This window comes from Camelus bactrianus, chromosome 2, assembly GCF_048773025.1.
Source record: "Camelus bactrianus isolate YW-2024 breed Bactrian camel chromosome 2, ASM4877302v1, whole genome shotgun sequence".
Taxonomy (NCBI): Eukaryota; Metazoa; Chordata; class Mammalia; order Artiodactyla; family Camelidae; genus Camelus; species Camelus bactrianus.
Genome location: NC_133540.1, coordinates 107,086,421 through 107,099,220, shown reverse-complemented (window position 1 = coordinate 107,099,220; position 12,800 = coordinate 107,086,421). Strand labels below are relative to the sequence as shown.

The following is a 12,800-nucleotide window of genomic DNA, read 5'->3' as shown; positions in this document are numbered from 1 at the left end:
GATATTAAAAATGTTTAATAATTGGAGTGATGTAGGCAATCTGAACAGATGCTGGCTTGTATGCTATTCTGGTATAGACCAGAGCTCAAGATACGGGCATTAAAATTCATCAGCATTTTATAGATGAAAAAATTGAGACTCAGAAAGAGTCACTCATTTTTGTAAGATCACGTAACTAGTTAGTAACAGAGCTAGGATTCAGATTTAGACCTGCCTGTGCTCTAAGGTGATCCCAATTAGATCATAATCAGACTATTTGAAATTCAAGACTTCTTTCACCCCTAGTATGTATGTTTTATCATATGAATACCTCAGATTAAATATTAATTCTGGGAATATTTTATTTGCTTCTCTAATACCGTTTAACATTAACATTTTTTGAGCACTCACGTGTAAGGCACTGAACTGAGCACTCTGCTTGGATTATTTCATCTAATCCTCACAGTAACTGAATGAAGTGGCTACTCTTATTATTTCTCTTTTATAGATACAGAATCTGAGGCTCAGAGAGGTTGAAGCCTCCCAGAGTCTTTTGACTAGTTAAGTTTCAGAGCCTGGATTCAAACACAACTGCTCTGGCTCTGCCCCATGTTCTTAATCACAGTATATTAACCAAAACTGATTCTTACTATGATCCTTTGTTTATGTTGAAAGGTATAGTTAAGGTTAACTAGACTATTGGATGAAGAAGATATTCCACTAGCATTCAGAATATGCTGAGTAGCTGTTTCCTATTTCTAGCAAAGACAATTAAAAATGGAGAGAAAGAAATTGAGAGAAAGAAACTAGTATTTATTGAGTAAAACTATGTCCCAGTCCGTACTCTAGGCAGTGTTCATGCACTGTAACTTAATATTCACAATAACTTTGTAAGTATAGTATTATTTTATTATCTATTTTATAAAGGGGGGAAAACCCCAAGGTTCAGAGAAATTTAGCAAGTTGCCTGAGGTTATGTAGCTAGAAAATGGGGAAGCTGGGATTCAAATTCAGATTAGTTAGCACATTCCGCTCTACACCATGCAAAGAATTCCATATACCGCACAACTTTTAACTGAGCTTGCACACTGAACCATGTGGAATTCTGTCTTGCTACAAGAAATTTCTTTCTAAGAGAGTTAAACAGAAGAATAACGAACTCAGATGGGAGAATGGTAGATGGAGAAAATTCCTACACTAACTTTGGGAAATGATCAAAGAAGAATGAGTAGACTTTTGAAAGAACAGGGGAAGAAATAGCTGCAGCTGCAGTAAGCATTGCAGTGACGAGAAGCAGGAGACTCTGGCCTTTTCTGGCCTTTTCCTGGGCATCTTGCAGCAGAAATGCAGAATACAATAAACCATGGGTAAAAATAACCGAGAGGCTGGGGGCAAGAGCCCAAAGGGAACTACAAATGACAGAAGGAGAGAGAGTAAAATGCCTCCTAGATAGTGGTAATATTTTGAAAACCTTGGTGAAGGGGTGAGGATAAGCCTAGAGGTGGTCTTTGGGATGCCCAGAAAAAAAGGAGGATTTTGAAGGAAACTGCTCTGAGGAGGTAATGCCAGAGCAAATAAGGAACTGTTGACCTAGTGGTTATAGAAATACTAGTCATAGATCTAGTGGGGATGAAACTAAAAGACTTAGATCCATGAAAAATCATGAATTAGTTTGAAAACCACTTTAACATTGAAAAATATTACAACCATTTTTAGAATGCTTATCATAAAAATCATGTTTGAGGAATATATGAAGTTGGTCTTTGCTAACAACTTGGACTTATTTTTAAATGGAATGAAAAAGGCAAACTGATACAGTTTTAGAGTATAATAATGTATAAATAGTCCTTTAAAAAGTAGTGAATAGATTTAGAAAAATGTGAAGTGTAAAACTAAATCGGGAAGAAATGGAGTTTAATTAACCTTTAGTGATATAACTTGGATGGGAAACAGTCAAATATATGGTATAAATAATTGGCTCCCACATTCCAGGAAGTTACTGAGAGGAGAATAAAACAGAGGTTAGAAGTTTGGACTCTGGTCAGATTTCTGAGCTAGAACCTGGCTCTAAACTAGTAGCTATGTAACCTTAGACAAGCTGTTTAATGTGTGTATGCTTGAATAGTTCTCTCAGTGTTAAAAGGGATGATAATGCTTCACAGGATTGCTGAATAAAATAATCTACATAAAGTAGTATTCAGTATCTTAGTTAATATTATGAAGAAATATGTTAAAAATAGTTTTTGAAATTTAAAAAAATTACTGTACAAATTTCTTGATCTGTTGTTTCTTGATCTATTATGAGGATGCACGTTTGCTTCCCTGAAGTTTTTTCTTCCAAAATTTCTTTTAGTAAGTTAATGTTTTTAACTGTATCCTTTTGTGTTCTTTCTTACTCAGATCTGACTATAGCCCATCAGTTTCTACCTTGGAAAATAAATCTTTTTTCCCTCTAGTAGTCTCCAGACGGACTGCATTCTACTTCTGTACCTAAATGACTTAATTTTGGCTAGTTGGACAACTATCTCATGAGAACCTGGAGAAAAAAGGAAAACTAATATTGAAACCAAGCAAAATTACCTTTATCAATTCATTTTTAAAAAATTTAAGTCAGCATTTTTATAATACTATTCAGTTTTATAAATATTTTCCATGAAAACTCTCATTAGTAGGGAAAATATTTAAAAATTAAATAATGTGACAATAGCAATATATGAAAAACATCTAATAGTGATATATTTAAAAGCATTTATTTGCTTTTAGATACAGGTTTACTTAAAGATTTCTCCCAAGGAGGCACATCAGAAGATAAACTTCATGTTCTTGCTCAACAGCAGTATGAACAGCTAACACATGCAATGAAATGTAAGTTTGTTATCAGTGCAACCTGAAAATATGTTGTAAATCTGAGAAACATTAATACTTAATTTATCTATTATAATTGGGCAATGATGTGTGAACCATGAGTGAATTTTCTGGAACACTCAGTCTTAGTGCCTTCAACTGTCAATTTGTTTTTTACCAATTTAAGTCTTAAAACTATATGCTTTACTATCATTTTTAAGAGGTTAGCAAGAACAATGAACAGTTTCTTAATGCTGAAGTGAAATAATTATGTACATTTATTGTTGGACAGTTTCATTTTCTCTATTTCTTTTCTTTGTTTTCTTACTTGATATAATTTTTCAATTGTCATTGTACCTGCCCCTAACAACTCTTCTACAATCCAAATTTTAATCAAACTCTTATTTCTCTTAGTACTAAAAAGAAAATAGAGAGATGCAATTACAGATAAAGCCTATCTGTAGCCTACCATTTAGATTTTGGGTGTCACTGCTCTTCCACACATGGGTATGGAAATCTAGAATTCTCTGAGAAATTACATAAACATTTATCAGTTCAGTGCATGTTTATCAAATGCCTACTGTGAGTCAGGCATTAGGCTGGATGTTAGGGATATGAGTGCAGATAAATCCTGACTTTCAAAGTCTCGAGGGTAAGTATAGGATATAGGTAATCTAATACCTAAAGATATAGCATACATGAAATAGAAATAAGGCAAAACAGAAAACACAGAGGTGGTCTACTCTTTTGATTGATGCTACTAATAAACATTAATTTGAATATTATAGTATGTATATGATCTATGAAATGAGTTGGTTGGAAGGTTAGGAAGTTGGCAGATAATACATTTTAAAAATTCTTTCTCTGATTAATCTATTTAAAATTATAGTACCGCCTTTGGAAACTAACTGTCCTCCATATCTGCTTTGTTCTTCTTCATAGCTTTTTTTCACCTTCTAATACTATGTAATTTTCCTGTTTATATCTTATCATGTCAATGAAACAGAAAATAAGCCCCTGGGGCTTTTTTTTTTTTTTTTTGGTCTGTGTATCCCAAATGGCTAGAACAGTGCCTAGCACATAGTAGGTGTTTGGTAAGTATGAGTAAGTGGGTCAGTTGCAGGTAGTAATATTACTTCATTTTACAGTTGAAGAGTTGGAGAGTTTAATTAATTTTCCTAGGTTCATGTAGCAGTAACAGAATTGGGATTCTCATCTAAGTCTTGTGTGTTTCTAGAGTCCTTTTTAACTAGTTATGGCTTGTGGAAGAATGGCTGAAAGTATCAAGTTTATGGTAATCTGTAGAATTTATTTGTTTGTGTTTGTAATTAGATTGGTCACATGGATTGGATTTTCAATTTCCATACAATCCAGTTAGATTTATTTTAATTATTCGCACAGGCTGCATTACTAAGCAACCCATGCTTTAAAGGGGAGCCAAGCAAGCATCTATAGAAATCATTCCTATCAAAACCATGTGGTATTAGTATAAACCGGTGTTTGCAAGCATAGCAGATTTGTTTAGGATTGTTAATGGGGTTATTATATTAATTCCGTCTTCTTTAAATATAGTTACTAGAGCTCAAGCAATTGTTTACTGCACATGCTCAGTTTATCCAGAAGAAAATGAAGCTGTTGTTAAGAAAGCACTGGAATTTCAAGACCATGGGATTAAAGTACAACCTTATAGGTAAGAAAGTAAAGATTCTTCTAAACAACTCGACCAAATATTTTTGAAAGTTATGATTTCTAAGTTAGAAGGAGAAGACATTTCACTTCCTTTTTGTTAGACTTTAATATGACCAAATAGCTTAACTTCTTAAAACTTTAGATTCTTTAGTCTTTACAATGACTTGGCAGGAGCATTCTCTTGTACACTAAAAGATTCTTGTTATTGTTAAATAAGGCTAAACGCATTTGGGCTTTGACTTGATTGATTTCTGGATAAATTGAGTCTAAACTTTACACCCTGAGTTTTAGATACATCTATGCTTCAGTAGAAGAAAAATAAGAGTATAAAATAGCCTTAGAAAGTAGAGAGAAAATTGGATGCTTATTATCTGAAAACATATGTTTCTTAGACCCTTTTAGCTTTTGGCACCCACAGGGACTGAGATAAAATAGCCCAAATAACTATAATAGCTTCTTGGTAAAATACTGTCATAAACTAAGGGCAGGAAGAAGAACAGTAATACTTCATCTGAACTGTGGACATCAAGATAAGGAGTAAGTCTAGGAATATGTGATGCCAGCAGACTGGCATCACATATTCTTAGATAAAAATGTCTCCTCCTATTTTTGACTTATTTCTCTTGAGCTGAACTATTCCTGTAATTCTTATAGTAGGATCTTAATGTGTATATAGTTTGCTCCCTCTTTTTAATCTTACATTTTTTTCTTTGTGGATTCACAAGTGGACATGTTAATCACACTTATATTTCCCTTCTTTCTTCACTTCCTTATTTAGTTACTATCTTTAGTAGCTAACAGCCAACCTTATTTCTGCGAGCTTCTCAACACAGTTAGCTAAATCCCATCTAGTGGCAAAGAGAATTATTGCAGGTAATATAACCAAATTCATCAGTGTGGATGGCTTGATTTGTCCCCCAGGGATAAGGTTTCTAAGAATGTAATATGGCAGAAATAGAGGAACATCATAGTATTTTATTTCATTGGATTTTTTCTTTATTGCTAATTTTTTACTTGAATTATAATTGATTTATAATATCATATTAGTTTCAGATATATAGCAAAGTGATTCAGTTATGTATGTATTTTTTTCAGATTATTTTCCATTATAGGTTGTTACAAGGTATTGAATATAGTTCCCTGTGCTATACAGTAAATCTTTGTTGCTTACCTATTTTAATTAATCCCATATTCCTGATTCATACCTCCCCACCCTCTTTCCCCTTTGGTAACCATGAGTTTGTTTTTCTGTCTGTGAGTCTGTTTCCGTTTTGTATATAGATTCATTTGTATTATTTTTTAGATTCCACATATATCATATAGTATTTGTTTTTCTCTTACTTACTTCACTAAGTATAGTATTTTCTAGGTCCATTCATGTTGCTGCATATGGCAATATTTCATTCTTTTTATGGCTGAATAATATTCCATTGTATATATACTCTACCTCATCTCAAGCAAGTCATCTTTCAGTGGGCACTTAGGTTGTTTCCATGTCTTGGCCGTTGTAAGTAGTGCTGCTATGAACATTAGGGTGCATGTATCTTTTCAAATTAGAGCTTCCTCCAGCTATATTCTCAGGAGTGGGATTGCTGGATCATATGGTAAATCTATTTTTAGTTTTTAAGGGAATCTCCATACTGTTTTCCATACTGGCTGCACCAAACTACATTCCCACCAATACCGTAGGAGGGTTCCCTTTTCTCCTCACCCTCTCCAGCATTTATTGTTTGTGGACTTTTTAATGATGGCCATTCTGACTGGTGTGAGGTGATATCTCATTGTAGTTTGATTTGAATTTCTCTGAGAATTAACTATATTGAGCATTTTTTCATGTGCCTTGACCATGGTGTATGATCCTTTTAATGCATTGTTGGAGTCAGTTTCCTAGTATTTTGTTGAGGATTTTGCATCTATGTTCATCAGTGATATTGGCCTCTAATTTTCTTTTTTTGTGATATCTTTGTTTGGTTTTGGTATCAGGGTGATGGTGGCCTCTTGGAATGAGTTCAGAAGTTTTTGTTCCTCTGCAATTTTTTTGGAATAGTTTCAGAAGGATAGGAGTTAACTCTTCTCTAAATATTTGGTGAAGCCATCTGGCCCTGAACTTTCGTTTTTTTTTGAGATTTAAAATTACTGATTCAATTTCAGTACTGGTAATTGGCCTGTTCATGCTTTCTATTTCTTCCTGGTTTTGTCTTGGGAGACTGTGGCTTTCTAAGAATTTGTCCATTTCTTCAGGTTGTCCATTTTATTAGCATATAGATGTTCGTAGTAATCTCTGATGATCCTTTGTATTTCTGTCGTGTTGGTTGTGACTTCTCCTTTTTCATTTCTTATTTTATTGATTTGGGCTCTCTCTTTTTTTCTTGATGAGTCTGGCTTAAGGTTTATCAGATTTGCTTATCTTTCCAGACAGCCAGCTTTTTGTTTCATTGATGTTTTCTATTTTTTTTAATCTCTATTTCATTTATTTTTGTTCTAACCTTTATGATTTTTTTCCTTCTACTAACTTTGGGTTTTGTTTGTTCTTCTTTCTCTAGTTGCTTTAGGTGTAAGGTTAGGTTGTTCAAGATTTTTCTTGCTTCCTAAGGTAAGCTTGTATTGCTATAAACTTCCCTCTTAGAACTGCTTTTGCTGCTTCCCATAGGTTTTGGATCACTGTTTTCACTCTCACTTGTCTTTAGGTATTCTTTTGATTTCCTTTTCGATTTCTTCAGTAACATCCTGGGTGTTTAGTAGCATATTGTTTAATCTCCACATGTTTGTGTTCTTCACAGTTTTTTCTTAATAGTTGATTTCTAGTCTCAGCATTGTGGTTGGAAAAGATACTTGATATGATTTCAGTTGTCTTAAATTTACCCAGGCTTGTTTTGTGGCCTAGCATGTTAGATATCTCAGAGAATGTCCATGTGTCTGACCCCCTAATATGTCTGTTTCATGTGCAGAATACACTCACCTCATTCCAACATCTTCAAGTCTTCACCCATTCCAGGATCAACTGTGAATCCAAAAATCTCTTTAAATATCACCAACTCAAAAAAATCCCCAGTGTCATTCTCTAAGTCAGTTATGAGTGAGACTTGAATATTAACTTATTATTCAAAGAAATGAGCTATAAGTTGGGGTTTGGAAATACTTTTTTAATGCAGAGTCAATTTCTGTAAGTTAACTTAACCAGTATTGATTGTGGATTATTATTATCATTAGAAAAGATAGCATGTATGTAGATAGAATATATCATAGTCTATTAAATAAATATTTGTTGAATACCTACTATATACCAGGCACTCTTCTAGGTGCTAGAAATGTATCAAATTGACAAAAATCCCAACATTCATATTTATATTCTGAAACTAATTATGTTCCACATTAGTAAGAAATAATTATTTTCAGAATGTATTCTTTACCTCATATATAAGTGAATAGTTTTTTTGATGATTTCTATTTGTGTAGAGAACATATATGAACAAGCCTCAGAAATTCAGTTTGTTAGTTATAAGGTTGGTAAGCAGAGTGATTAGCTCTCTTGCCTTTAGAACCTGCACAGCTATTATATTTCAGCTTAGTTCAGCATAAACATTTTATTAAGCACCACTATTTACCACTCTTTGGCATGTCATTTGAGGTCAAGTGTGTCTACCTGCATCCTAAGTGACCTCTGCATCCCCTGCCTCATTCTCTGCCTCAGCCACATGGAAATGCTTGCCGTTCCCTGAACATAGATCTTCACAACACTTGTGCTTTTGTTCATATTCTTCTTTCTGTCTAGAAATCACCCTTCTTTGCCTTATTGGATACCTACTTATTTTTCAAGACACAGCACTGATGCTACTTCCTCTGTGAAGTCTTCATATTTTCTATCTCCCATTGCCAGAGTTACCTGCACCTTATTCTGTACTCCTACATAATTTTGTCTCTACTTGGCTCAGCATTCTTATTTCGTCTTCTTTATATTATTATATAACAGTTTTTCCAACCAAATTGTAAACTATATAAGAGAATTAACATTTATGTGCTTTGCACATAGTTGGCAAATAATGAGTGAATAAATATAAATTTTAAATAGTGTTAAATTTCAGAATATAATATACAAATTTAATAAGAGTTCCTGATATTTTAATTTATATGGAAAAGTATTTATTGATTTAATGTTTTAATTTTAAAAGCATGGGAATATAAGAATTATTATTTATGAATGAACCCTTTACTGTTGAATGAGAAATATTAAATATAAAAACCAAAATTTTATTTTAAACATATTAGTGATTAGAGATTTTTATATTTCTGACACAAACTCTTTGTTACGTACTTTCTTTTTTTTTATTTTTAATTTATTTGATTTTTTATTGAAGTATGTTATATACTTTCTTGAATACTTCCTAACTCATCTGTTAGTATTCACAAAGTGATTGAGAAGAATAATGTAGTCATAGGAGTATTTTTATATTGTAATTGTGCAAAAAGTAACCAAAAGAAGGAAGTCATACTTTTTGTATTTTGACATGAGGAAATAACGGAATTTTTGGATTATACCTTTGTGATTACTATATGTATTTACCTGTTTTGATAATGGAAGCCCCTTTTTTTTTTTTTTTTTTTTAACACATTAGTGACTTGGGGAAGAGTTTTTAATATATTGAAAGGTTGCTATCCTTGGCATAGTTGTTTAAAGATGGAAAACTTGGGAAGTGTAATAAATTATTAGCAACATGAAATATAGAGCTTTTAATTTACAATAGTATTGTACTACTTCGACATTTTATTCTTATTTGGAATTTTTGTTTAAACAATTGGTAAAACATAATAAAGAAAATTTGTTGCAGCTTACTGTCTCCCTTGATTGGCAAATAAGCTATTCTAACTATTACTTGTTTGCTGTTATCTGTTGCAGGCTTAGTCCTCCTGTTCTTCCACTGTGCTCCTTGAAGGAAATACATTTGTCCACTGACAAATTTTTCAGAATGGAACCATCTGAAATTACCAATGGTTGTTTTCTTTCTGTTCTAACAAGGGAGGTAAGGAAAAAAATACGAATCCATGTCATACTTAGGAATTAAGAAACAACAAAGCCTCATAAGAGGAACCTAAGAAAAATGGTGTGCTTATTTCATAAATAGCTAAAAGGCAGGAAAATTATTACTGTGTGACAAAAATCGCTGTCTTTGTTTTTATTCTTCGCCTGAGTGTTCTTCCCTTGCCCACTGTCTTTCCCACTTCTCTAAGCACCTAGTTTATCTGTGGATAACAAATAAGCTCTATAATTTTTTTTCCTATCAGGTTCACAAATGGGGCAGTTTAAGTACTAAGAAAGTCATTTCCTGAGGCTTATGGGATATATTATGGGGGAGATATATATATATATGTGTGTATATATATATAGAAAGAGAGAGAGACTAAGGCCTAAAAACATTTCTTTTAGTATAATAAAGATACTCTTCTATTTTTACTGAAACACTGATAAATATTTATAATATACACAGTAATAGTTAACTCTGACACTTTGTAACTGCTTCTTTAATTATAGCGGGACCCATCTGAGACAGTGTCTGTGAAAGATGTTTTGGCCCGCGCTGCAGCAAAGGGTCTACTGGATGGGATTGAGTTGGGTAAACCTTCAAAACGGGAAAAGAAGAAGAAAAAATCAAAAACACCACTGCCAAAAGCTCCCACTGCTGATAATAACAGCGTCCAAATGAAAATTGCTGAGTTCCTGAGTCGAGAAACTAATGCAAATGCTAATCGGTCAGAGGCATTAACGACAAAAACGTCTCTTCCACAGAAAAATACAAATCAAGTGGGTTCTTCTCCACAGGTCAGAAAAACCAACAAACCCACCACCAATCCTTTAGCGCCTACGTTTATGAAGAACATACCTCCCGCCAGACCCTATGAACGGCTGACAAACTTTGTGAGACCTCGCCCAGAAGATAGAATGATTGCACTGAAACCCATAGAGATTGTTTTGCCTCCAGTAATGTTGCCATTTTCAAGTTCCCAAGGGATCAGGTCTCATGTACCAACTCAACAGTTTTACTGTCGTTGGGTTGGGCCCAAGACTGTCATGCCTGGCTATCTTTCCACACCATCAGTACCCAGAAGTGGGGAAAAGCCTAAAGATAACTTACCTTCCTCTCTACCCAGACGTCCTCAACCATGGCTTTGACTGTCCTGTGTGTTTTACAGGGGTCAAGAGTAGTTGAATTTTTTTTCAAAGTCTGATATTTCTCTGAAGGTTAGATATCCCTACACAAAGTACTCATTCTTTTGGTCACTTAGTATCTTCTAAATCTGATTATTACCTTCAAGAGAATTAAGACAAATGAGAATAATGTATGTGAATTAAGCAAAGCAGAATTCAGAGATTTCAACAGCTGGGTGCTGGTCTGCTTTAGACTGTCCTTCTGTAGACTCCGTGTCTCACTCTTGTTAATTTTCAGTCGGGACTTAAGACACTAGTTTTAAAAGAAAGCAGCAACAAGTTTTCCTGAAGGGAAACACTGTGCCTTATAACATACCCTTTTAGAAATTAATTTGTGAGGCAGTTTATTAGAAAGCATAGATACGGAAAAGGTGCTCTCACACTGACTTCAGTGCCCTTCCGTATCTAGTCAGCTGTAGTTTAACATTTCAACACTATTAAGGTTGACTTTTTTCCCTTAAACATCAAAATATTCTTTAAACAGGGGATATTATGAGCTTTTGTGATGTGACTGAGGTTGAGTCTGAGTAGGAAGAACAGGAAGTGCCAAGTTTCCAGGTGTGGGTAGTTCAAATGTCTCTTCACAGAGTGAAGACTGTTTCTCATTGGAAGAGCTTCCAGGATCCAGGGCAGATTGAACGTAAGCGCTTCCTTCTGTTTATGCCAAATACTGTTGTAAAAAAGTGACTGTAAGCAAACCTCCATCTAAATAGTAATTCTGAGGAAGAGGCAAAACTGTTGAATACAAGTGACACACCTGTTTTTGAAGAAATCTTTACAAATTTCTGATTCTATTCAAAGATCAGGTTAAATGGTCATTTCAAATGGCACACAGTAATTAAACTTGGGTAAATCATTTCTGATGTGCAATTAAAATATATGTAGCACTATTTTAATTATATTAAGTCAATTCATCTTGACTGTATTATCAGTTGCCTTCAAGAATTGGTTATGATTATCATTTCTGGGTCTATTGGCTCTTTTTCATCATGGCAACAGAAATTAACATTAAAAAGTTACAACTATAAGTTTTATTGTTTGAAGAAATGTTCATAGACACATTCATAAACTTTGAATTTAAAGTTCTGTTTTCAGAACCTTTTATGTTGAATAGTGTTATGTAAATTCATAAATTTCAGGTGGCATGATTTTAATAGGATTTTATCCTCTTCAAGATGAATATTTAGGTCTATTTCAGCTCTAACATTCTATAATTTTCTCACTTGAAGGATAAAAAATGGTGAACTTTGTTTTAGTAGTAATACATTTTTTTAACTGAAGATTTACATTTATCAGTAAAATGTGTCAGTGAAGAAAGGAAACATGACTTTTTATAATTGAACCAGACTTATTTCTAAATCCCAAAAGAATTCTCATATTAATTATGAGTCTTAAAAAACACAGAAATATTTTAAATGCTCAGCTTATTTACTGATTTCAAAAATCAGAAACTGTATAATCTTTGCTCTAAAAATTATAGTACTTTTTTTCTTATTCCCCCTCTCTGACCTGGAGTATCTCATGTCTCCGGGAGGCCAGTGCAGCTTAACTGAACTTCGTTCAGTAAAGAGCTGGTATTTTATCTCAGGAATCTTTTGTCCATTTCCTGCTGTCTTCCCTCTACCCCAGGCTGAAGAGTATTCCATTGTCCAAAAGTAGCAGGTCTGAGATTTTTATTTTCTGTAATCAGTTATAAAGAAACTAATTACTGTTATGAAATAGTTCAGGATATTTTTCTGATTTCTATAGCAGCATGTGATTTAAGTCATGTCATAACTTTAAACACTTATTTTTAGTATCTTATAACATGAATCTTGTCAGTAAATTATTTTTCTCTTTATAAGTATATGGAGATTTTGAATTAAACCACTCATTCATTAAGCCTACAGTTTTCTTCTTTGAGACTCTTCTAAGAAGGGCGTGATCGATTATTTACATACTTTGGTAGAGTAAAAGGGAAAATACTTTGGATAAAAACAATATGCAAGGATTCTAATGGAGAATATTGATTGCACTATTTTTCTTTCTTGAGCTTTTTAAAGTGCTGCAAAATTCTAAAATAATGAAATTACTGGTATTTAGGTAC

General features: G+C 33.4%; 1 protein-coding gene across 1 annotated transcript in view; it reads left to right on the top strand.

Annotated features, from left to right (window-relative positions):
* The window catches only part of NSUN7 (NOP2/Sun RNA methyltransferase family member 7), a 34,717-nt gene extending 22,122 nt beyond the window's left edge, over nt 1–12,595 (top strand). The window contains exons 9-12 of the mRNA XM_074348851.1: nt 2,743–2,844; nt 4,396–4,513; nt 9,407–9,530; nt 10,040–12,595. Of these exons, the coding sequence (XP_074204952.1) occupies nt 2,743–2,844; nt 4,396–4,513; nt 9,407–9,530; nt 10,040–10,678 (983 nt within the window). The 3' untranslated portion in view covers nt 10,679–12,595. The remainder of the gene's footprint in view (nt 1–2,742; nt 2,845–4,395; nt 4,514–9,406; nt 9,531–10,039) is intronic.
* Nucleotides 12,596–12,800: the final 205 nt, after the last annotated feature.